The sequence below is a fragment of the Mobula hypostoma genome, chromosome 12 (assembly GCF_963921235.1).
Source record: "Mobula hypostoma chromosome 12, sMobHyp1.1, whole genome shotgun sequence".
In the NCBI taxonomy this organism is placed as follows: Eukaryota; Metazoa; Chordata; class Chondrichthyes; order Myliobatiformes; family Myliobatidae; genus Mobula; species Mobula hypostoma.
In genome coordinates this window covers 104,156,496-104,183,614 of record NC_086108.1, presented here as the reverse complement: position 1 = coordinate 104,183,614, position 27,119 = coordinate 104,156,496, and the positions used below count along the sequence as shown (strand labels likewise).

The 27,119-nt window shown below is 42.3% G+C and overlaps 1 protein-coding gene across 1 annotated transcript in view; it reads right to left on the bottom strand.

Annotated features, from left to right (window-relative positions):
- Positions 1–27,119, bottom strand: part of gipc2 (GIPC PDZ domain containing family, member 2) — an 81,406-nt gene that overhangs the window by 6,768 nt on the left and 47,519 nt on the right. The window contains exons 2-3 of the mRNA XM_063065057.1: positions 18,937–19,122; positions 7,380–7,560 (exon numbers count right to left, since the gene is read on the bottom strand). Coding sequence (XP_062921127.1) covers positions 7,380–7,560; positions 18,937–19,122 — 367 coding nt within the window. The remainder of the gene's footprint in view (positions 1–7,379; positions 7,561–18,936; positions 19,123–27,119) is intronic.

Genomic DNA, 27,119 nt, shown 5'->3' with positions numbered 1-27,119 from the left:
TACGGATCTATAGGTTGCCTATCCCTAGTTTAGGCAGATTGTGTTTGTCTATTATTGTCTAGATTGTGACTTAAATGAAGATCAGATCACATTTTATGAGTAATTAATGCATAAAATTACTCATAAAATTTTAATGCAAAAGGTTCACAAACCTTTTCTTGCAAGTGTACGCCCCCCTTCGGGTAGTGTTAATGGAGTTAAATGTAAAGAGGAGGGGAGATGGAGTGCAAAAACCAGCTCGCCAAATGTTGGTTTCTGTAGATCATGAGGCTTTCATTAGTTGATCACTGCAAATACTGAGAGGTTTGCTTTACATTACTCATCTCAGTAAAATGGCATTCCTCGTCATTCCATTACTGAAAAGTTGTAGAGGCTTTGGAGTGGGGGCAAAGAAGGTTTACTAGAATGCTGCCTGCAGTAAAGTGTATGAACTATATGGGGAAGTTGGACAATCTTCTATTTTTTCCCTTCTGGGATGCTGGAGATAGAGATGCAATCTGATAGAGGCTTATAAAATAATGAGAGGCATTGACAGGGTAGAAAGAGTCATTTTCTCCAGGGAGGAAAACTAGAGGATGTGGCTATAAAGTGAGAGGGAGATGGTTTAAAGGAGATTTGAAGGGTAAGAATTTATTTTGATTGGGAGCCCAATCAAAGCCAGCAATGTTATTCCACTGCAACAGTAGGGAGAGTAAATTATGGGGAAGAAAGACAGGACAGCAAGGCACAGGAAAACGTGGATGATGAGAGATGTTGCAATTTAAGCCAAAAGGAAAAGCACATGTATGCAAGGTTTAGAATGCTGAAATCAAACAGGGCCCTTGAAGAATATAAAAGGAATTAGCAAAGAACTTTAACAGGGAATCAGTAGGGCAAAAAGGGCCCATAAACATCCTTAGAATGTAGGACTAAAGAGAATCCTAAGGCAGTTTAAACATATGAGATAAGTAGGACCACTCCTCAAGATAAAGGAGGGAATTTATGCCCAGAAGGAAGTAGGTGAGGGGAGAAGATTTAGGAAGGAGATGAGGAGAAACTTTTTCCAGGAGAGTGGTGAATCTGTGGAATTCTCTGGCCAGGGAAGCAGTTGAGGTTTCTTCACTAAATATATTTAAGATACAGTTAGATAGATTTTTACATAGTAGGGGAATTAAGGATTATGGGGGAAATGGCAGGTAGATGGAGCTGAGTTTATGGACAGATCAGCCATGATCTTATTGAATGACAGGGCAGGCTCGATGGGCCGGATGGCCTACTCCTGCTCCTATTTCTTATGTTCTTATATATTGCTTCAATATTCAACAAGGAAAAGGACTAAGGATAGTGAGATCAGGGAGTAGTATACTGTTATCAAGGTGGTGGTGGTGCTGGGTCTACTTAAGAACAATATGGTAGATTATTCTCCAGGGTCTGAAGGGATCTATTCCAGGTTGATGAAAGGGACAAGAAAGTCTGCTGGGCCTTGACAAAGATCTTTTTATCCAGCAACTCCTGCCTTGAAATTTTGGCTGCTGCAAAGCATCAAATTTCAGAACTTACTCTATGTCAGTGGTAACAAAAGTGATTCTCGTTCTGCCATTTGCTGAAGTTATGTCAATAAAGCAAGGAGCAGACACCACTTTTATCCTAGGACAGAACCAGAGTAAAAGATGGAGCCAAAATCTGTTAGAGTAGCCAGAAAAAAAAAATCAATCCCAGTTGATCAGGTTTGTTTTAACCTGTGAGTCACCCTGCCCTGAACCCAGTCACTGCCTGCTTTCCAAGCCACAGGCTTGCAGTCAGCTTAAACAATGAAACTTTATAGGAAGCACATTCAGATCAACTGAACACCGAGCTCACTAATATGCATCTTACAACAGATGTGAGGACTGGTTAACATCCTACAACCTCACAACGTTGGCCCGACACCTACGTAGTCGAAGTGGAAGAAGGGAACCTGCACTCATATAGATGTTGCTGTGGCCACACTACAATGTCAGCTCCCTTAGTTATATGTTTCTTATATACTGTATATTCCCAGAAGGTTGAGAGATCAAATTTCTGTTCCACACAAATAAGCACAAAGAAACTCTAAGCTGACACTCCAGTGAAGCACTGTTGGAGAAGCCAATTTTTGGATGAGACATTAAACTGAAGCCCCATTTGCTTTCACATGGAAACAAAAGACCATTTGACAATAATATGAAACAGCAGAGGAAGTGCTGATGTCGAGGGCAAAATGCATCCCTTAACCAATATCCCAAGAACAAAACATTGAGACAGAGCACTACAGCACAGAAACAGGCCCTTCGGCTCATCTACTCCTGCAATTACAAGATATATTGTTCTTTCCAATATTTGTAGTGGCAGCCCAGTCACATTCCATATCTGGCCCCATCTGGTCTGCAACACAGAAACAAACCACATGGTCCATCTTGCTCACACACCAAGAATTTCCTTGTCATTTATTTAACCTGTGAAGGAGAAAGGACCAGAAGGCTGAGCTGATTTTTTTCCATTTGCCAAATATTTTGTTAGTGAGCTCTAGATTCTTACTACCCACTGGGTCTTGACATTCTAAACTCTCTTGCGTGTAGGAACGTCTGTTTGGACAATCATTTAGGCATCGTGCCTTTTCTTAATTTTACAGAATTTGATTAGTTCATCTCTTAGCCTTTCCGAGGAGGAATGAAATCTGGCACGTCTATGGCCTTATCCACCGGCATCATCCTAGTTAATCTTTATTTTGCACATGCTTAGTTGTTGGTTTGACTGATTATGCATACACACTTAAAATTACTTTCCTTCCTTTCCTGCCCTTCACAAATGACTCTCAACTTTTCAGTCTATTACTTTTGCCAAGTTGAGCTGAGACGCAGATTAGAGGAACAGCAGTTCATATTCCACCATGGTAGTCTCCAACCTGATGGCATAAACATTGATTTCTCTAATTTCTAGTAATTACTTCCTTCTATCCATTCCCCTTTTCACCCTCCTTATCCCACTACCCCATATCAACCTATTTCTTTCCCCTTTCCTCACACTCTCCATCTACCCTTCACACAGACGCTCCTCCTACCAGTTCCCCACCACACCTCTTTCTCTTTATTCTGTGGTCCACTCTCTTCTTCTATTATAGTCCCATCTTCTCCAGCGCTTTGTCATTTCCACTCATCTTCCCTCTATCTTTTTATACTGGCCATCTCCCCCCTCCTTCTTATCAATCCTGATGAAGAGTCTCAACCTGAAATGTTGACTATCCATTTCCTCCACATGCTCACTCCTCCAGCAACTCTATGTTACTATGCTATATTTCCACTTGACCCTGACTGTATGATCCTGATTGGAGGGCAAAGCAGATGCTACACCTTGCCCAAAGGGAATCTGCAGGTTAGTGGAGGGAAGAAGCATCTTACACCTCCTTGGGTTGAGACATACTTCCACCCTGCATATCCTCATAATTCCCCCACATCCATGTCCTTAACCCTAACTTGGCCTATTACACCCCTATCCCAAAACCATCCCCACAAACCCTCCCCCCCAAAAAAAACACTAAAAAGAAAACAACTAAAACTGAGCCATGACCCCAGAGGTTGCAACATAGCACCATCTTGATCAGGATAGATCAATACAGATCAGCTGTTCTCCAGTGCTTCTCCCTCTCACAACTTCTCCACCACCCTCTCCCACATGAACTCCAAACAGTCAAACTTCATGCTTTCTCAAGATAGATCCACGGAAACCAGTGCCCATTTTTGCAATGTCATCTCCACTCTGCCACCCAACACACACATACCATTCTGTGCAAAGAACTGATCTATGACAGCCCCCCGTACTTTTCTCCAATCACCTTAAAATTATGGCTCCTTGTATTAGCCATTACCACTTGGGGGGGGGGGGTGGGTGGAGAAAAAGGATTCTGGCTGTCCACTCTGTCAATGCCTTTTATCATCCTGTACACCACTATCAAGTTATCTCTCATCCTTCTTTGCTCCAAGAAAAGCCCTAGCTCAATCTAACTTGATAAGACATGCCCACCAAGTCCAGGCAGCATCCTGCTAAATCGCCTGTCTCTCTCTTTTTCCTAACCACATCATCCACTTTACTTATTATATTGCAAGTTACATTGTAAATGTGCTGTTCCAGTTCAGTGAAGAGAAGCTGCTACTGAAACGTTATATGATGAGTAAATACCATCTGTATGCCAACACCAAACTAACTTTTGCAATTCCCCAAAATACCCAATGCTGCTACTACTACGTCAACTCAGGCTAGGGGGCTGGCGTCAGGCACGATGACGGACTCTCCACTTCTCCCTTTCCCTCATCAGTTGTTCAGTTCATCTACATGAGCCACGCCGCTATCTTCTAGGAGCGTGTTGACCATAGTCTTGGGAGGGCACCCAGGGTTCATCCTCCCATGCTTGGGCTCCCATATGATGACTAGGCTGGCAGGTAGCTCGGGGTGGCGTAAACAGTGCCCCGCTAGTTGCAGTCTTCTCGCCTCAATTTTAGTGGGGAGCATCAGTAGGTCGTCATAGAGCTCGACATTCGTCATGTGCTGCTGCCAACTCACGTCAAGAGCCACCCGGAGCATTCGTATATAGCAACCTTCTAGAGACTTTCGCATAGTCTTGGTGAGTGTCCACGTCTCGCATCCATACGTGAGAATGGACTCTATGACTGCTATGAAGATCCTCTTTTTAAGCCCTCTGGTCAGGTTCGACTTCCAGATTTCCTTCATGTCATTCATAGCCCTCCACGCCAGCGCCTTCCGTATCTTTACGCCCTTCTCCGAACTCATCATTCTTGACCCAAGGTACTTGTAGTCAAAGACTTTCTTAATGGTATCATTCTTTACGGTCTTGAGAGTACCTTTGTCGCAATTAAACGCCATGTACTGCGTCTTTTTAGCATTTAGGTGAAGTCCAACTTCATTACACTCAATTTCCACTTTTGTCAGTAGCTGCTGTGCTTCCTCCATCTGGTCAGAGAGTAGGACTATGTTATCTGTAAAATCAAGATCTGTGAGCGTAACTAGTCTGACCCTTTTGGTTCGCCCTGGTTTTACTGGACATCTTGATGGACATATGTAAAACAGCACTGATGAAAGGCAACAAACCAGAACAGGGGCCACTTTCAAACATTATCCCAGTCCCCAATTCTGCATCCCTCACGAAGACAGATAACTACCGTGGTATCAGCTCGACCTGCATCTTAGCAAAGCAATACAATCAGATGATCTTGAACAAGATTCACACCGCCACTGACCCTAAGCTAAGATTCAATCAGAATAGTTTTCAGCAGAAGCGCACAACAGTAATGCAAATACTTGCTCTCCATAGAATCAGAGGAAGTCAAGAAGAACAACCTACCAGCCGTGCTTACTTACATCAATTTTCACAAAGCTTTTGACTCCATTCACCATGGTAAAATGCTGAAGATCCTGAAAGCTTACGGAGTGCCAGACCGTCTACTGAGAGCAACACAGTCCAGCTATACCAAAACCATGGCGAAAGTTGTATCACCAGATGGAGAAACAGCAGTGTTCGAGCTCCTAGCTGGTGTGCAGCAAGGAGACACTCTGGCACCCTACATCTTTATAAATGTCCTTGATTACGCTCTACATCAAGCTACCAAAGATCATGACAAGCTTGGTCTTACCATAAAACCAGGACGAAAAAAATACCCTCGAGATGTTGAAGGGTTGAAGGGGTTGGGGGGTGGTTTTCGAACCCTTGTGAGGAGGGATTGCTCGGACTTCTGTCTGGGTGGTCTGCCCGCATTGCTTTCAGACCGACAATTTTGCAGGAGTTATGTGTTGTGAGCTGAGTTCCGATTTTCTGTCTTTGTCTCGTAAACTAGTTCTATAAATACTCCAAGTTGGACAAAGGTTTAAGTAAAGGACCGCCTGGTGAGGCAACGTCTTGAAGCAGATTCTTAGAACAATGATTTGATAATGATCAATTACCTTACAAGTACCTTATGTTACTGTTGCTGGGCAAGTAATGAAGAAATTGGGCAATTGCTTAACAAGTGTACGCGACCACATGTGTATAAAAGAGTCATGCTTGTACAAGTAATTAGAGACCCCAATGCAGACTCCAAAAGAGTGCTGAAGGGGGTTCGCTCCAGCAGCGAGCTACTAAATAAAGAAGCTGTTGCTTTATCTTCCGTAGTACTGTGTGTTCTTGCATCGGGTAACAGGTGATAATTAGACATAAGGTTTAACACCCTATGGGTCTACTTCAATCATCTCAGTGTCGACAGATCTCCCCGGACAACAGATCAGAGTTACTGACAGGAGGGTTAAAAGGAGAAATTACATAGAAGTTGAAAAATCGTTTTCTGAAAAAAAATTCTGTCTCTGTTCTCTATCCTCACCCTAAGTTAAAGATTTATTTGTCACACCTACAGCAATACATATAGTTAAGTTGTTACTTGTGTCAATGACCAGAGTCCAATGTCTGGGGGCAGCCCACAAATGTTGCCACACCTCCAGCAGCAACATGGCATGTCCACATATTACTAACCCCAACCTGCAAGTCTCTGGAATGTGCAAGGAAAACCAGAGCACCAAGAGAAAAGCCTTGTGTTCACAGGGATAATGTACAAACTCCTTACAGACAGTGGCAGGAATTGAACGTGGATCACTGGCATTGCAAAGCAATACACTAACTGCTATGTCACCACCAGAGTGCAAATACATCCAACAATTCACCCCAAGTCAGGTTTGCACCTTGGTTCAAACAATTTTATAAGTTAAGTATTGTGAATAGCAGGCTTACCATGTGACTGGTGCCAAAAATATATACTGTAGTCATAAATCCCATAACATTCAACTGGGAAAGAACAGGCTTGAAGTGCTGGAGATTTGCTGAAAATCACTAAACTGAAGCATTTAATATCCTTCCAACCAAGTTATTCTGCTAACAGTGGAAACTAAAATTTAATCTGCAAATAATCAGTGGTAGAGTGGTAAATAAGAAAAGAAAATCATGATGATACCTAGCACATCAGAGGGAATTGAAAGAGAAAGAAACAGTATTACAATTAGGGATTTGGAAGTTAGGGTTAGCAAACCATTTGCCTGAAACGTCACTTTATGCTTGCTGACCAATCTTCTGTGTACTTCCAGCATTTTTTGCTTTCATTTCAGGTTTCCAACATCTGTAATATTTTACTTTTGGGCCACTCTTCTATTTGACACTTGTGATTGTTTTCAAATGGTCTCCCAATTTCAAGATCACTTCAGCATGGCAGAAAGAAAGCTGGAGGAAAAGTATGACGTTGGTCTGTGTTACTATAACAATGTATTATTACAATAATAAATTGGTCCATTGCATGTGATGGAGGAAGGCTGGTTGGAAGTGCACACTTGTGAGGCTTTTTGAAACTTACCAAATGCTTTAGTGGTTTCTACCAGCTTGAGTGTGAAGGTTTTGCCTTTTGGCAATTCTTTCAGCATCTTGGCCACCTCGTAGTGCCGGCAGCCAACCACACCCTTGCCGTTGATCGATTCAATGTGGTCACCAACAAGAATTACTTTAACTTGGTCAATGATACTGCCTTCCTTGATGCGCTGAGAGGGAGGGAAGAGTGAACATTGTTAGGACAAAGCAGTAAGAGTTTGGATCCATGAGGATCTGGTACCATGACATGACACGACCTGACTTACTGATGCTGACAGAGCTGATAACACTTTCCCACTATTTTTGTTACTATTACTTCATGGCAAACACAACAAACAAACAGCAGCATCATCGGATCTGGATTTTTCATATCCCTTCAGCTATGTCACCCATAAGCTCTGGAATTCCCAGCCTAAATGGGGCACCATGGTAACATAGCAGTTTGCACAATACTACTACAGTATCGGAGGCAGAGTGCAGAGTTCAGAGTTCAATTCCTGCGCCGTCTGTACCGAGTTTACAAGCTCTCCCCACAGAACGTAGGTATCCTCCAGGCACTCCAGTTTCCTTCCAGCCCAAAGACATACCAATTAATAGGTTAAGATTCAAGATTGTTTAATGTCATTTCCAGTACACAAGTGTAAAGGAGAATGAACCAATTGTTACTCCAGATCTGATGCAGCACCAAAAAAAAACGGATAAAGGACAATAATTATTTTTTTCAAAAACAAAATATTAATACATTAATATGTATTTAATTGGTCATTACTACCAAGATAGTAATTAATTGGTCATTGTAAATTGTCCTGTGATTAGGCTGGGTTAAATAGTTGGTCTGCTGGGCATTACAGCTCGTTGGACTGAAAGAGCTTGTTCGCACTGTATCTCTGAAATAAATAAATCCACCTACCACCTTCCCAATCACCCAAATGTTACACAGAACATAGAAAACCTACAGCACAATACAGGCCCTTCAGCCCACAAAGCTGTGCCCAACATGTCCTTATCTTAAAACTACCTAGGCTTACCCATAGCCCTCTATTTTTCTAAGCTCCATGTATCCACCCAGGAGTCTCTTAAAAGACCCAATTGTTCCCGCCTCCACCACCACCACCAGCAGTCCATTCCACACACTCACCACACTCTGCGTTAAAAAAAAACTTACCCCTGTCATCTCCTCTGTACCTACTTCCAAGCACCTTAAAACTATGCCCTCTGGTGCTAGCCATTTCAGCCCTGAGAAAAAGCCTCTGACTATCCACATGATCAATGCCTCTCATTATCTTGTATACTTCGATCAGGTCACCTCTCATCCTCCGTTGCTCCAAGGAGAAAAGGCTGAGTTCACTCAACATCCTTGTAAATCTCCTCTACACTCTATGGTTCCCACGTCCTTCCTGTAGTGAGACGACCAGAATTGAGCACAGTACTCCAAGTGGGATCTGACCAGGGTCCTATATAGCTGCAATATTACCTCTTGGCTCTTAAACTCAATCCCACGATTGGTTTGACTGATATTGAAGCCCTAGTTAAGAAAAAAGAGATGCATAGCAGGTATAAGCAGGTAAGAACAAATAAGTACTTGAGTTTAAAACACTTCAGAAGGAAATCAGGAGGGCTGAAAGACACAAACAACAGGAATTCTGTAGATGCTGGAAATTCAAGCAACACACATAAAAGTTGCTGGTGAACGCAGCAGGCCAGGCAGCATCTCTAGGAAGAGGTGCAGTCGACATTTCAGGCTGAGACCCTTCATCACTTACTCACTCTTCCTTCAGTTAGTCCTGACGAAGGGTCTCGGCCTGAAACGTCGACTGCACCTCTTCCTAGAGATGCTGCCTGGCCTGCTGCGTTCACCAGCAACTTTTATGAGGGCTGAAAGACATAAGGTTTCTCTAGCAGAAAAGGTGAAGGAGTATCCTAAAGGCTTCTACAGATATACAGTATTAAGCGCAAAAGGATAGTAAGGGACGATATTGGTCTACTGGAAGATCAGTGATATTCTATATGTGGAGTCGAAGAGATTGGGGAAATTAAGGTGCAATGGACAGCAAGTAAGACAATCAAAACTTGCAGCAGGGTCTGGACCAGCTGGAAAAGTGGGCTGGAAAATGGCAGATAGAATTTAATGCTGACAAGTGTGAGATGTTGCACTTTGGTAGGGCCAACGAGGACAGTGAGCAGTAGAGTAGTAAGTATGTAGGCCAGACAAATCTGGGAATACAGATCCATAATTCCTTGAGAGTGGCATCACAAACTGATAGGGTTGTAAGGAAAATTGAACTGGCTTTATTACTTCCTTCACATTCACGAGGAGTAAAATTCTTTACGTTACATCTCCATCTAAATGTGCAATTTATAATAAATAGTATGTACAGGACAGTCAATATAGCATGGGAATACAATTGTATCAGCGTGAATTAATCAGTCTGATGGCCTGGTGGAAGAAGCTGTCCCAAAGGTGGCTGGTCCTGGCTTTAATGCTGCGGTACCATTTCCCAGATGGTGGCAGCTGGAACAGTTTGTGGTTGGGATGACTCAGGTCCCCAATGATCCTTTGGGCCCTTTTAACACACCTGTCTTTGTTAGTGTCCTGAATAGTGGGAAGTTTACATCTACAGATGTCCTGGGCTGTCCGCACCACTCTCTGCAGAGTCCTGCAATTGAGGGAATTGCAGTTCCCATTTCAGGTAGCGATGCATCCAGTCAGAAAGTCCTTAGGATTTGGGTCTCATGCCAAACTTCTTCAACCATCTAAGGTGAAAGAGGTGCTGTTGTGCTTTCTTCACCACACAGCCTATGACTACGATAGCCTACAGACTACGAGATCCTGGCTATGTGTATGCAGAGGAACTTAAAGCTGTTTGACCTCTCAACCAGCTCCTTTGTTTTTGTGACATTGAGGGAAAGGTTGTTTTCTTGACACCACTGTGTCAAGGTGATGACTTCTTCTCTATAGGCTATCTCATTATTATTTGCGATAAGGCCAATCAATGTAGTATCATCATCAAATTTAATCAGCAGATTGGAACTGTGGGTGGCGACACAGTCATGGGTATACAGCGAGTAAAGGAGAGGGCACAGCCTTGAGGCTCTCCTGTGTAGAGGGTCAGAGGGGCAGAGATGAGGGAGCCAACTCTTACCACCTGCCAGCAATCTGGCAGGAAGTCCAGGGTTTAGCTGCACATGGAACCATAGGTATGGAAGCATTTAAAGGTCAAGACTGCTGGCATGGGTCTTCAATGTTCGGCCAACAAACATAATTCCAGGCTAGCGCCTTCGTGTGATATTCCTGGTTGTGCACAACGTAACTCTTCCAGGATAGAGGACCTAATCGTGTAGGTATTACAATACAACTTCCCCACAGTAGACCGCCATCATAGATGCTAAACTCATTTTGAGGTCTGTCATAGGGTAGCACAGGTTCAGGTACACTAGTTGGCCCTATGTTTGACCCAGTCCATCAGCAGTACCAGTTCATCTGAAAGTTCTGACTCAAGAGGATATTTTCGTAATGGATGATGGCTTCAGGGAGCTCTGGTGCTATTGTTTCTACTAGGAACACAAGATATCGTGTAATGATAAGCAGACAGGTATAGAGCCCCCATCTGCAGTCTTGGTGATACACTCTGTGGCATGGCCTTGCTTTCACCAAGCAATCCCATCAATGGCTTGTGGCCCATATGAATCTCGAAATGTTGGCCGTATAGGTCATGGTGAAAATGCACGAGCCCAAAAACAACTGGCAGTGCTTCCTTGTACAACTGTGCACAGTTTTATTCCGCTGGGTTAAGGGTGCGTGACATGAAAGTGACAGATTTTTCATTACCGTCCATACCCTGAGCTAGCACCACACCAACACCATATAGGGAGGCATCACTGTACAAAACTATTAGCTCCCTGGATCTGTAGTGCATTAATGCTTGGCTCTCTGAAAAACAGATTCCTCTGCCAGTTCCCAGGACCAACTTGTACCTTCTTCATGGATCGTTAAGTGGAGCAAGAAGCATGGCTGTGTGAGGCAAAAATCCGGCATAATGATTAAAAACACCCAAAAAGGAGCAAAGTTTATGGATATTCCTTGATGCTGAGGTGAAGCTTTTTTTTGATTAGATGCATTCTACATGATCTGGCAAAAGGGTGCATTTCTCAAGTTTTAGTCATGGACCAAGTTGCATCAGTCAGGAGAAGGTTTTAGCAAGATTATTCAGATGCTCTTCTAGGGTCAACCCAGTAATCAGAATATCATCTAAGCAAGCTATTATATTGGGCAGGTCTTTAATGGTATATTGGAATATTGCTAGAGATGAATTTATGCCAAACAGGAGACTCGCATACTGGAACAAGCCTTTGTGCATTGCAGTAGTAGTGAGGCGCTTAGAGTTTTCTTCTAGTTCAAGTTGTTGGTATGCATATGCGAGGTCATGCTTAATAAGAAATTTCCACCTATTTGCATAGATGCCTACTGTTTTTGGAATTGGGTACGTCTTGGTGGCTAGGCATAAATCAACTGCAACCTTGTTATCTCAACATATTCTTACGTTCACATCACTCCTGTCTACTAGCACAAGAGGGACGGCCCATTGTGAAAATCGCAGAGGTTCAACTTTAGGGCAAAACATGTATGGCAGGGAAGGCACCTTGAAGAACTTTGCTTTGGCAGTGCCGGATTCTGGATGATGTACTTTAGAACCCTTGAGCTTACCTTCATCAGAATTACTGAGAAAAGGTTTCATTGCTTGAGTAAGCTCTCAACCACAGGCTGGTTTTCATCTCATACCCACCTAGGACAGGCACTTGCTATAGTCAATCACACCCAAGGTCAGTCTCTTGCCCTTAGTAATATGCACTGGTAGTTGGTGTGATCAATTTTTCATGCTCCAGTAGAACCCTCTCATAACCAAGCAGCTGTAACTGCTCCTCCATGCAAGTCCTCAGTCTGTAATGCAGTAGTGTAAGTGTCTTCAAAGAGTCAGGACCAAACATATCTACCCATCCAGGTCCTTTCACTGCATTTCATAATAACACACCCAGTGTCAAGTTCAAAGGGAATGGGTCTGCTGTTAATCTTCAAAACCATCCGTACAGGGGGAAATCTGGTCCAGACCATCCGAGTACATTACGAACGCCTTCAGCTCTGCAACCTCATCCTGTGCTCCAGCATTCTGGTTTGGATGGAGGCAGAGATTGGCAAACTCTTGCCAATTGTCCTTTCTATCTTCTCAAACAGCACCAAAATCACAAAATTCAATCTGTGTTCTTATTTCAGCAACAAACGTTGTTAATGATTCATTTTCTAACTGAATACAGGTGTTGAATTTAAAACGTTGCTCAATAACTGATGGTTTGGCATTGTAATGAGACCCAACTAATTTCACAAGTTCCCTGTAAGATTTCAAAGAGAAAATCAGGACTCAACAAACTTCGGACAATGTTTATGTTTTCTGACCACATACACTGAGCCAGATTTTGGCTTTTTAAAAAAATAAATAAATCAGACTCAGTGATGTCATCTGCTGCGACAAAAACCAGTTCAAACAAGAAAGCAGGATCTCTCAGTGGCCACACATTTTAATTCCACCTCCCATTCCCATATGTTTATCCACAGCCTCCTCTACTGTCAAGATGAAGCCACACTCAGGCTGGAGGAACAACACCTTATATTCCATCCGGGTAGCCTCCAACCTGATGGCATGAACATTGACTTCTCTAACTTCTGTTAATGCCCCACCTCCCCTTTGTACCGCATTCATTATTTATTATTAGTTTTTTTCTCTCTCTCTCCTTTTCTCCCTCTGTCCCTCTCACTATACTCCTTGCCCATCTGCTGGGTTTCTCCCCTCCCCGTTTCTTTCTCCCTGGGCCTCCTGTCCCATGATCCTCTCATATCCCTTTTGCCAATCAACTTTCCAGCTCTTAGCTCCATCCCTCCCCCTCCTGTCTTCTCCTATTATTTTGGATCTCCTCCTCCCCCCTCCCACTTTCAAATCTCTTACTATATCTTATTTCAGTTAGACCTGACAAAGGGTCTCAGCCCGAAACGTCGACTGTACCTCTTGCTATAGATGCTGCCTGGCCTGCTGCATTCACCAGCAATTTTTATGTCTGTTGCTTGAAATTCCAGGGGTATTGTCAGTGTTCCTTAACTTTTCCAATTATTTCCACTTGGAAACCATGAACACGTTCACACACACAGAATTTGCAGTTGAAACGCTAATTAATAGGTGGACAAGCCAGCGAAATTGACCAATCCTGTGATGTCACATAACAGACACACACTCACACACACACACACACACACACACACACTGGATAGGACAGTAGTGAGAGGACGGAGTGAGCTAACAACAGTACTGGTGGATGCAAGGTAGATTTCAACACTTAAGAAAAATTTGAAAAGGTACATGGATGGGAGAGGTATGGAGCACTATGGTCCAGGCGCAGGTCGATGGGACTAGGTAGGTTGATGATTTGGAAAAAAACCAGATGGGCCAAAAGATATGTTTCTGTGCTGTAATATTCTTTGACTATCAGGCTGCTTAACAAGATAAGAGTCCATGGTATTACAGGAAAGATACGAGCATGGAGAGAAGATTGGCCGATCAGCAGCTGGCAAAGAGTTGGAGTAAGGGGGCCTATTCTGGTTGGCTACCAGTGACAAGTGTTCCACAGGGGTCGACATTAGGAACGCTTCTTTGCAAGATATATGTCAATGATTTTGGATGACAGAATTGATGGCTTTGTGGCGAAGACTGCAAACGATACAAAAGAAATGTGGTGGGGCAGGTTTTACTCAGGAAGCAGGGAGTCTGCAGAAGGATCTGGACAGATTGGGAGAACGGGCAAAGAAGCGGCAGATGGAATATAGCATGGAAAAGTATATAGTCATGCACTTTAGTAGAAGGAATATAGGCGTAGACTATTTTCTAATGGGGGAGAAATTCAAAAATCAGAGGTGCAAAGGGACTTGGGAGTCCTTATGCAGGATTCCTTAAAGGTTAACTTATAGGCTGAGTTGGTGGTAAGGAAGGCAAATGTAATGTTAGCACTCATTTTGAGAGGACTAGAATTTCAGAGCAAGGATGTGATGCTGAGGCTTTAAAGGCATTGGTCAATACCACACTTGTGGAGTATTGTGAGCAGTTTTGGACCTCTTATCTAAAAGATGTGCTGGCATTGGAGAGGGTTAGAGGTGGTACACCAGAATTCTGGGAATGAAAGGGTTAATGTACAAGGAGCATTTGATGACCGAGTTTCTTAAATGTCCCTAATGTATCTGCCTCTACCACCAACTCTAACAGTGCGTTCCATGCACCCACCACTCTGACATTTCCTCCCCACCTCCATCATTTCCTCCATTCTCCTTAAATTTGTGTCCCCTTGTATTAGCCATTTCTGTCCTGGGAAAAAGTCTCCGACTACCCACTCTAAATATGACTCTCATCTTGTACACCTCTATCAAGTCACCCCTCATCCTCCTTCAATCCTTCTTTGATCTGGTCCAATGGCAGAGCAAGTGAAACAGGTTGAATGGCCTACTTTTGTTCCTTAGTGCTGGCAGATTGAGTAGGAACCAAACCAGATTCAAGTCCTAAATCTAATCAACTGACTACCACCAGTGAATATCAATTAAGGGAAATTCTGGACTGGCTTAGTCATGAAAGGATCTTACAGACACAAAGCCTGGCAAAGGTAAAAACAGCTGCTGGGATCCATGTATGAGAAATGGTGAACACCTTAATTAAGTCAGCAGGCTATGAGTGTTCATTATCAATAGGCATTACTGACAATGCATTGCCATTAGATGGCACTGTAGTACACCGATTGTTCAGGTCACACAGCACAAATTAATTTACAAAATACGTAAATTTACATTTCACTCAAGGTTCCATGTGACATTCACTTTGTAGCAAAACAAGTGTCTCTTGAATTGCAATACACGGTTGTCACGAACATTGATTTTTCTAACTTCCTCCCCTCCCTCTTTTTCCATTCCCCATTCTGACTCCTCCCTTAACTCCTCTCCTCACCTGCCCATCACCTTCCTCTAATGACCCAAATCCTCCTCTTTCTTCCATGGTCCACTGTCCTTGCCTATCAGATTCCTTCTTTAGTCCTTTAAATTTTCCACCAATCACCTCCCAGCTTCTCACTTCAACCCCCCCTCCCCCACCTTCTTACTTTGGCTTCTTCCCCCTTTTGTTCAAAGTCCTGGTGAAGGGGCACATCCCAAAACACAGACTGTTTATTCCTCTCCATACAGGCTGTCTAACCTGCTGGTTCCTCCAGCATTGTGTGTGTCGCTCCCTGGATTTCCAGCATCTGCAGAATTTCTTGCGTTTATTATCACCCACTACTGGGCCAAAGCAACTTTATCAGTGCCCCAAATGATTCAGTCCGTCTCCCACTAACTTGATTTCCTTCACAACTTCAAGGAAATTTGAAATAAGATAGTTGTCTGTTTTGGGTAATCTGGTGTCTTTAGCGAAAGTCTATTCCCCTCCCTTCATAAATCGTACTGCTCTCAGGAAGTGATAAATGTGTTCTTTGGAAACCATTGATAAATTAACACATCTGGAACCAGCACAAGTGTGATCATCACAACTGCATTCGAGCAAATACAACTTGAAAATTTACTCAGTGGCCACTTTATTAGGTACAGGAATGGAACCCAGTGTGGTCATCACCTGCTATAGCCCATCCACTTCAAAGCTCGAGGTATTGTGCATTCAGAGATGCTCTTCTGCACACAACTGTTGTTTCACATGGTTATTTGAATTACTGTTGCATCCCTATCAGCTTGAACCAGTCCATTCTCCTCTGACCTCTCATTAACTTGGCATTTTTACTCACAGAAATGATTACTGGATGCTTTTTGTTTTTCCACACCATTCTGCCAACTCTAGAGACTGCTGTGCATGAAAAGCTCCAGGAAATCAGCAGTTTCTGAGAAACTCAAACCTCCCCCATCTGACTTCCACTCTGATGTTTGGTCCAAAGAACAAATGAACCTCTTGACCATGTCTGCATTGAGTTGCAGCCACATGATTAGCTGATTAGATACTTAAATTAGTGAGCAGGTGTGCCTAATAAAGTGGCCACAGTGTAACTTTACTGTGAAGTTTTAAAAGCTCATTAAAAGCTGTTGAGTGTGTATTTAATTATTGCTACTAGTTAACAAAGTCCAATCTGTGAATTTCATAACCTGCTTCAGGGTTACATTCATTCTCCAATCTTACAATAATTTTTACTGTAGGACTAATACAGCTTTCTCTCCATTTGTATTTCTTTCCATTTTTGATAAAATGCAGAAATAAATGGATTACTCATGACAAATACAGAGCAATGATGACTTCCTTCCCTTTTGCCAACGTTGTGCAGTGTTTACTTGCCTTCTGGAAACACACACTCCCTTACCCAGCCCTTTGGACACTTCCCCTGACAGGAAACTACCACAGCATTCCCACTCCCTTCATTCATGCACACATTTCTTTTGAAAAATGAAACCCAACTCAAAACCATTATTTGCACTTGAAAAAGTTTTTCACGCTATGCAAGACAATCAATCTTGCTCTTTAATCACAAAATATATTTGCCCAATGTGCAATCTCACTAATGGAACTATCCGAGAGATTTTCTCTCTCCCCCCCCCCCAACTCCACCTCCCCCACCCCCATATAGTCCTGCTAATTATTTTGCAAGTAGGAGCTATTACTGAGTTTGCTTCCAATTCCCTTCCAGCAGAACATCCAGATTATAATGATACTGAAATAAAAATACCCCTTCTTTATTTCATTTTTAAAATTTATCTAGCGAAATAGTACAGCAGCAGACCCTTCCGGCCCAACAAGCCCATGCTGCCCGGTTACACCCATGTATGACCAATTATTATGGGAGGGGCACAGTAGCATAGTAGTTAGCACAGCACCAGTGACCCGGATTCAATTCCCACTGCTGCCTGCCTGCTCCCCGTTACCACATGGGTTTCCTCCAAGTGCTCTGTGGTTTCTTCTCACAATCCGAAGACATACAGGTTGGTAGGGTAATTGAACCTGGGTCACAGGTACTGTAATAGCACTATGCCACCACGCTACCGTGCTTTTGCCTCAGGTGTTATCTTTCACCTTTTCCCAAGGAAACAAGCTCAATTTTTTTTTGTTTTAAATCACTTATCATTTCAGTTTCTGAAGTGCAGTCACAGCTGCAGGAAAGAAGCCACAGCTTTGACAGCTATCTACAGGAAACACATCCCTCTCCAACACTCTAGGCAAATAAAAATGTCTCAACATTTTGACGGGAATAGTCAAAAAGAAAACAGTTGGCAGATAATGCCTGCCTATACTTGCAAAATCTTACTCCTGCCATGTCAAAATGTAGCCTTGAAACCACTTTACAGGTTTTCTCAATCTTTTTTTAAAACTAAAGTAGCAACAGCCAAACCCATTGTTTTTTGGGTGTAGATATAGACTGAAAGCTTAGATATTGACAAGTGAAATGATTTAAATCACTATAGCACAGAATCAAGCCCATTGGCCCATCTAGACCATACCAAACCATTATTCTCCCTAGTCCCATCAAACTACACTTGGACCATAAACCCTCCATATCCCTTCTATCCAAATTTCTCAAATGTTGAAATTGAACTCACATCCACCAATTCCTCTGGCAGCTCATTCCATAGTTTCACCAACCTCTGAGTGAAGTAGTTCCCCTTCACATTTCCCCTTAAATATTTCACCTTTCACCCTTAACCTGTGACCCCCTACTTCTAGTCTCACCCAACCAGTGAAAAGAGCCTGCTTGCATTTACCTGGTCTGTACCCCTCAATTTCATATACCTCCATCAAATCTCCCCTCACTGTCTTTCACTCCTGGGAATAAATTCTTAACCTATTCATCCTTTCTCTACAACTCAGCTCCTCGGGTTTTGACAATATCCTTGTACATTTGCAGAATGAGAGAGAACTTCAATGCCACTTGCTGATTAGAGCAATTATGCCTAATTGACCACATTGCTTCTTGAGACATGAGTGTTGCCAACATTGCTGACTTTAGATGGTCTGCCCTGGTTGCCCTCACAAAAGGCATAAACTGAGCCTGCTCGTGATTTTAGCAACATTGATTACGCAGTGGCTAGCTTAACTCTATTACAGAGCCAATGACCCGGGTTCAATTCCAATGCAGTCTGTAAAGTGTATGTGCAATCTCCTCCTGACTGTAGGTTTCTTCTAGCCGCTCCAGTTTCCTCCCACATTCCAAAGACATATGGGTTGGTATAGGTTGATTGGTCACATGGATGTAACTGGGTGGCACGGGCTCGTTGGGCTGAAAGGGCCTGTTACCATGGTGTATCACTAAATAAATACAAAATAACTAAATGATTATTGATAACAGCCAAAGTTGGGAACACTGCAACTGGAGAAGGATTTTAACATTTTAGAAATGTTCATTTTCAAAGACAAATGAAATCCACAGTGGGGAAAAATGCAATGTCCATCCTGTTGCACAAACAGTGGACTTTCCTCAGATATAGAACCAAGACCTACCTTTATGAAAGCAAATCCTGCCCCATTATCGGTAATGGTCAATCCCAGAGCCTCCTCTGATTTAAAAACATCCACTTCTTTCCTGAGCCCTTTCGTATGTGCAAAAATAAAGTCTTCCAAGCCAATCTGCCCGCCAAGGAGCTTGTCCATGTCAATTTTGTGTGTATTCAATGTGCAGAACAAAATCTGTATGGGAAAAAAATTACACTGATTATAAATACAGAAGAGGTTTTAGGAGATGACAAGAAGTATGCCAACTATTGCCAACATTTTATCTGTTACCAAACAGATTCAAAACCCTTCATCTTACTGTTTTAATTCATGTGCCTTCCCTGACCACCTTCCCTCCATTATCTGCTGCCTAGGCCTCAAACTCACCTCCTTAAACCTCTCAAACATGATGGTGTTTTTTTTTTAAATTTCTGACCAAGCTTCACATGCAGTTCAATGACAAGCCATCAGATTTCATTTGCTTCCCTCTTTCTCAGCTCTGATGAAGTAACTTCAACCCGAAATGTTGACTAATTCTCTTTCCACCACTGCTGCCTGATTTGCTGTGTTTCCAGCAATGTTAGCTTCTGCACTATACTATCACTGTTTCCACATACAAAGAGCAGACGGACTCATTTTAACACAGGGGCACCGCAGGTTACAAGTGACCTGACACACTGAAATCTGACTTTACTTAAATTTTCCCATTTATTTTAAAAATATTTTTCAAGCCAACAATACTAAGATATTTCATTCATGATAGATACAGTACATATTCAATTAGTTTAATTAGTGCTAGTATAAGGAGATTATTTAATGAAATGATGATTGATTGCTTATGCATCGCTGATTAACTGGACTCCGACAACCCTGTTCATGGACTGTTTGTCCCACACCACTAACCCACCCCTTCACACACCCACCACCACACCATTTCCTGTCAGTCAGCTCCTCTGCCGAGTGTCAACTTGTATACATTGTATGTACTTTAGTTATTGTGTTTTTGTTATTATGTTCTTTATCTTAATTTGTGCTTTTTGTGCTGCTTCAGATCTGGAGTAACAATTATTTTCTCTTTTAGACGTGTACTGGAAATGACATTAAATAATCATGAATCCTGAATTTTACCTGCACACAAGAATAGCCCAGCCCTTGTCACCACACTGTTCTCAAGTCTGAACATGGAAATGCCATTTTTATACAAAACTGACCAAAGTTACAGATGTTGACCATTTGGTAACGTGTGAATGTTCAAATTCCTTATTTGCAAGATCCATTGTCATTCATAATACAGGTGTTAAAAGTCAATAGAAATTACAAGCTAATAACCCAAGATACTTTATCAGATTTCATATTTCAGTAAGTCAGGTCATTTGTAACTTGCAGAACCACTATATTTACAGTTAGTTAAAGCAATTGTCCCTTAGTTGACACGTTTTGCATCCTTCTGTTACATTCTTACCTCATCTCCATAAACAAAATGGCTTCTGAAACCTGCTATGCAAAGTGAAGTCATGCTCTTTAAAGACCTTTCTTGCCCGGGTTGTGTGTGCCCTATCTGAATGTATGCTTGCCTGGACATAGTTAACCTTCGTCTTTTCACTACTTCCAAATCCGTCATATCTGATGATAAGCCAAACTTGTGCAGGAGAGTTTTCAATGTGGGAAAAGCCACGGCCACTGGGCCATTTCCAACATCTTCTAGTTGCCAGTAGGGTAGTTCCACTCTGCACCTCAGAAGTCCTGGTCCAGTGGTATGAGCAGGCATGACAACTGCAGTCTCAGAAAATGACCACTTCTGACATACAGAGAAATCAGTTTACACGCAGAACTCAGGAACAGAACACAGCCCAAGCTCTGCATAGACATCTTCTAAGAATAGGCACTTCTCAAAATTCAGCACTCCATTAAAGTGCTGGAACAGCGGTGTTGAAATATTTAGGGCTGATCATCTATCAGTACTTCTAATCTGTTCACCACACAAGAGCTTCCTCTACATTACACTTCCATAGAAACTGTCAACTCTACTCAGCAGAGAGCAGCTTAGTATCAATTCTTCTTTATGGAATATCCTGTGATTCTCTGACCCTTAAAGGGATTCCTGACACCAAGACACCAGAGGAAAAACTCAAGATGCTTCCACAGAATATTGCTGTAGGATATTTTTAACGACCCTCCAAGGGTGCAAAAGAGGCTTTAGTTTGGCATTTCATCTAAAGCCACAATACCACAGCATCCCCAATTCCTGTATTAGAGAGCAGTCAGCTTTGACTGGGCTCAAATCTTTAAGCCTCAAGGTCCCACACCACCAGGTTCAGGATTAGTTATTAGCCTACAACATCAGACTCCTGAACTGGCATGAATAACTACACTCAACTCTGAACTGATTCTGCAATCTACAGACTCACTTTCAAGGACTCTTTACAACTCATGTTCTCAGTATTACTTTTATTTGCAGTTTGTCTTCTTTTGCTCTGGCGTTTGTCAGTCTTTGTGTACAGTTTTTTGTAAAATTCTATCATATCAATTTATTTTTCCCTATAAATGCCTGCAAGTAAATGAATCTCAGGGTAGTATATAGTAATGTGTGTACTTGGATAATAAATTTACTTTAAACTTGCAATTTTCTTTCTCCAAAATCAAAATGTCTCCAAATAATTCAGAACCACCAGTCTTGTACTCTAATATGTAACCATCATGCCCATAGTTTAGGGAACCTTGGTTCTCAAGGGGAATTGAGGCATATTCTTTTCTAAAACAGCGAAACCCTGGAACATTAAGCATCCATATCATTTCCTTTCTCACCAGTCTCTATTATGGCCACAACATCATAGTTCTGCATACTGATCCATGCTCCAAGTTCAACACCATTTCCCATAATACACCTAGCATTAAAAATAGTCACACTTTAAATTATCTGCCCCATATCTGTAACCTTGTTCCTTCCTGTTCTTATTGGTCATAACATCTACCTTCTACGCGATTCTCCACTTTCTAAGCTATGCTCTATATCCCAACACTCACTAAAATTATTTAAATTAGGAGGTGTGCTCATAGCACTAGCAAACCTCCTGGCCAAGATATTAGTTTCCTCCAATTAAGGTTCAACCCATCACTTTTGTTGGTCATCCAAACCTCAGAAGAGGCCGCAATGATCCAATAACCTGAAACCCTGCCTCCTGTACCAGTTCCTCAAAGACATTCATCAGTTCTATCTTTCTATTCCTGCCTTAGCTTGTGGGAGTAATCCAGAGATTACTAACTTCGAGATACAGCATTTCAGCTTTTTTCCTAACTCCTTGTATCCACTGCACAGGATCTGGACCTCCCCCCAACTACCCATGTCATTGGTGCCAATATGTACCATGACCTCCAACTGCTCATCCTCCCTTCTTGAGAACGTTTTGTTGTTGCGTAATTGTTCCAGTACCTGGCACCCAGGAGGCAATTATCCTGATGTCTCCTATCCTAAAGTTGTGGTTCTGGGAGTCAACATGGTCCAAATATATGTAAACTAGATTGTAATTTTACAATATTTTCCACTGTCACTTACACTAGCTCCCTATTTTAAGGACAGCAAGATTCATCTCCAAATCATTAGCACTGTCCTCTGGATTCCTACTATACCAATAATTTAACTATTTTTTTTAAGATTATGAGGACACTCAGTCCTCATTTATTGTCACTTAGAAATGCATGCATTAAACAATACAATGTTCCTCCAGAAAGATATCACAGAAACACAGGACAAACCAAGACTAAAACTGACAAAACCACATAATTATAACATATAGTTACAACAGTGCAAAGCAATACCGTAATTTGATAAAGAGCAGACCATGGGCACAGTAAAAAAAAAGTCTCAAGTCCTAATAGCCCCATCATCTCACGCAGACGGAAGCGCCGCAAACTTGCCGATGCATTGGAAGCACCCGACTGCAGCCGACTGAGTCCGCCTAAAAACTTCGAGCCTCTGACCAGCCCTCCGATACCGAGCACCATCTCTGCCGAGTGCTTCAACCCCAGCCGCCGAGCAACAAGCAAAGCCGAGGACTCGGGGTCTTCCCCTCCAGAGATTCTGGATCACACAGTAGAAGAGGCAGCGAAACAGGCATTTCAGAAGTTTCACCAGATGTTCCTCCGTGCTCTCACATCTGTCTCCATGAAATCAGGATTGTGCACTGCACCCTACTTGACAGGTAACAGATATTATTCACCAGAGAGGCCGCTGCGAGCTGCATCACGCCGCCGTCTTCTCCTCCCTATTGTTCCATCAAATCCTTAAGCAAATTTATAGGTGATGAACCTTTGTAATTCATTGCCACTGATGACTGTAGAGGGCGTGATTGGGCATATTTAAAGCAGAGGCTCATAGGTTGGTGTAGGAATTTTGCCTCCAACCTAGCATGCCTGGCAGAACAACACAGAACACAACAAAACCACAAAATAATATTGTGGCTTTTGTGCTGAACGTCATGGGCATGCTATGTTGTCACCAGAATATGTGGCAGCCTAGCACAATTTTTGACTGTGTTGGTTGTTAACCCATGTTTTGATGTGCATGTCAAACATAAATGAATGTGAAGCTGCTATTCCTTCCCTCGCTTTTCACAACACCTAGGACACACTTTCCGGTCCAGAAGGTCCAAACCAACTATTCAAAACAGCTGAATAACAGGATAAGATGTAATTTGTCCTAAGGCAATATGTGATCTACACCAGCATATATTGCAAGTAGCGGCATTTCCTGTTTATCCACTAACTGGTAGGTGGCTCCTTTCTGATTGCTAGCCAGTTTGTAAATAAATGATCTATTCACATGACTCGGCACCATGGATTTCTTGCAAATTGAGCCATTGAGTTTGCTTTAAGATAAATAAATCCATTTCTTTTGGTGACTGAATTTCTTAATACTGAAATGTTGCATTTGAAAGCACTTGGGATTTCATGTGCAGTGCTCACTGTTGAGGCTCAGCTGAGGTCCAGATATGAGAACTGGACAGAAATACGGATTTGTGGAGGATCAGTGGAGTAAGCTCAGACTTCTACAACTGCCCCTTATTTTTTCATGTGTTTATATTTGATACGGCTACAGCAGAACAGCTGGATTGTTAGTGCAAAAATTACCTATTGGCATTGCTACCCTGATCACCAGAATCAATTTTAATCATTTGTAAGAATATGGAATAGCAGCATCTATCATTAAGGACCCCCTTCACCCAGGACATGCCCTCGTCTCACTGCGACCATTAAGGCGGCCTGAAGAGACACACTCAACAATTCATGAATAGCTTCTTTCCTTCCACTATTAGATTTCAGAACGGACAATAAATCCATGTACACTACCTCACTATTTTTCTTTGCCCTCTTTTTGCACTATGATAGTGAGGTAGTGTACATGGATTTATTGTCCGTTCTGGAAAAAAAATATACACACACACACACACACACACACACACACACACACATAGTGGCATGCAAAAGTTTAGGCACTCCTGGTCAAAATTTCTGTTACTCTGAATAGTTAAATGAGTAGAAGATGAACTGATCTCCAAAAGTCAAAGTTAAAGATGAAACATTCTTTTCAACATTTTAAGCAAGATTAGTGTGTTTTTTTTGTACAATTTTAGAGTGAAAAAAAGGAAAGGAGCACCATGCAAAAGTTTGAGCACCCCAAGAGATTTGAGCTCTCAGGTAACTTCTACCAAGGTCTCAGACCTTAATTAGCTTGTTAGGGCTATGGCTTGTTCACAGTTATTGTTAAGAAAGGGCAGGTGACGCAAATTTCAAAGCTTTATAAATACCCTGACTCCTCAAATCTTGTCACAACAATCAGCAGCCTTGGGCTCTTCAAAGCAGCTGCCTAGCACTCTGAAAATTAAAATAAATGACGTCCACAAAGCAGAAGGCTATAAGAAGATAGCAAAGCATTTTCAGGTAGCCGTTTCCTCAGTTCGTAATGTAATTAAGAAATGGCAAGTTAACAGGAACTGTGGAGGTCAAGTAGAAGTCTGGAAAACCAAGAGAACTGCTCGTAGGATTGCTAGAAAGGCAAACCAAAACATCCGTTTGACTGCAAAAGACCTTCAGGAAGATTTAGCAGACTCTGGAGTGGGGGGGGGGGCACTGTTCTACTGTGCAGCAATACCTGCACAAATATGACCTTCGTGGAAGAGTCATCAGAAGAAAACCTTTCCTGCATCCTCACCACAAAACTCAGCGTCAGGAGTTTGCAAGGGAACATCTAAACAAGCCTGATGCATTTTGGAAACAAGTCCTGTGGACTGATGAAGTTAAGATAGAACTTTTTGGCTGCAATGAGCAAAGGTATGTTTGGAGAAAAAAGGGTGCAGAATTTCATGAAAAGAACACCTCTCCAACTGTTAAGCACGGGGGTGGATCGATCATGCTTTGGGCTTGTGTTGCAGCCAGTGGCACAGGGAACATTTCACTGGTAGAGCGAAGAATGAATTCAATTAAATACCAGCAAATTCTGGAACCAAACATCACACCGTCTGTAAAAAAAAAGCTGACGATGAAAAGAGGATGGCTTCTACAACAGGATACTGATCCTAAACACACCTCAAAATCACAATGGACTACCTCAAGAGGCGCAAGCTGAAGGTTTTGCCATGGCCCTCATAGTCCCCCGACCTAAACATCATCAAAAATCTGTGGATAGACCTCAAAAGAGCAGTGCACGCAAGACGGCCCAAGAATCTCACAGAATTAGAAGCCTTTTGCAAGGAAGAATAGGTGGAAATCCCCCAAACAAGAATTGAAAGGCTCTTAGCTAGCTACAGAAAGCGATAACAAGCTGTGATACTTGCCAAAGGGGGTATTACTAAGTACTGACCATGCAGGGTGCCCAAATTTTTGCTTCGGGCCCTTTTCACAACTTATGCCATTGATACAAAACCTGATTCTGATTTCGATAGCAAGCTCTAAGGATTCAAAAAAAATGAGGCTGTTGCTGTTTGAGGCACGGTATTTGCTTCTACATGTTCAGATACGCAATCTACCAAGGAAAGGAATCTAACGTGTATTTTAAATGCCTGAAAGTGCTCTACTTGTTAATCTGTTCAAGAGGGAGCTGTGCTACGAGAGCATCCGCCGTGATTCTGCAGAGAACAAGTGGTGGGTGCAAAAGGAGAGACTGAACAACTAAAAACCACAACCACTTAATACAACCACCACTTACTCTTGCCCACACTGTACCAGAATATGTGCATCCTATATAGGCCTCTACAGCCACCTGAGGACCCACCAACTGACAACCCTATAAGAGATCATATTTGACTCGAGTGATGGCATTGCTGGTTACATAAACAAAATGTCAACCAACTAACTCCATATTTTAAAAAGGGGGGAAAAAAATCAGTTACTGAATTATGTCATGGGATTCTCACACTTAATTCTGTTTAGTGACCCACCAATCATCAAATTCCCTCAGTCCTTCAATGAATTTAAATTGCAGGGTTTTAATATCTTGACAGAAGTTAGTCTAGTACCATCTAAACCAGAAGTCACTGAAATTTAGACCACAGAACAGTTCAGGCCCTTCAACTCACAATGTTTTGCCACCCATTTAACCTACTCCACAATCAATTTAACCTTTCCCTTCTACAGAGCCCACAACCCTCCACTTTTTCCCCCCTTTCATCCACATGCCCATCTAAGATTCTCCTAAATGTCCCCAAGATTCTGCCTCTACCATCATCCCTGGCAGTGCATTAAAAAAAAAAGCTACCTCTGATATCTTCCCTATACTTTTCACCGCTCACCTTAAAAGGATGCCCTATGATATTGGCCATTGCCACTCTGGGGATAGAAGGCACTGGCTATCCATGCCTCTTATCTTATTCACTTCTATCAAATAACCTTTCATTCTCCTTCACTCCAAAATGAAAAGCCATAGCTCACTTCAACTTTGGGACGTATTTTTTTTTAAAGATTTAAATAGTGCATGTATAAATCCAAAATTCTGGGGAAAGTGGGACTCCGTAAACTAAAAAACTGTGGTAGTCCAGTATAGCACCTCTAGCTATTGATCTAATAAACCAAGGGCTGTCAGTGCAAACATAAGGGCCAGTCAATCGGCATGCTCAGAGTTTAAGGAACAGGATCGCGTCATCAGCTAGTCCAGGAGTCGATATCAAAGATGACGGTCTGAAGACGATCAGAAGTCTGGA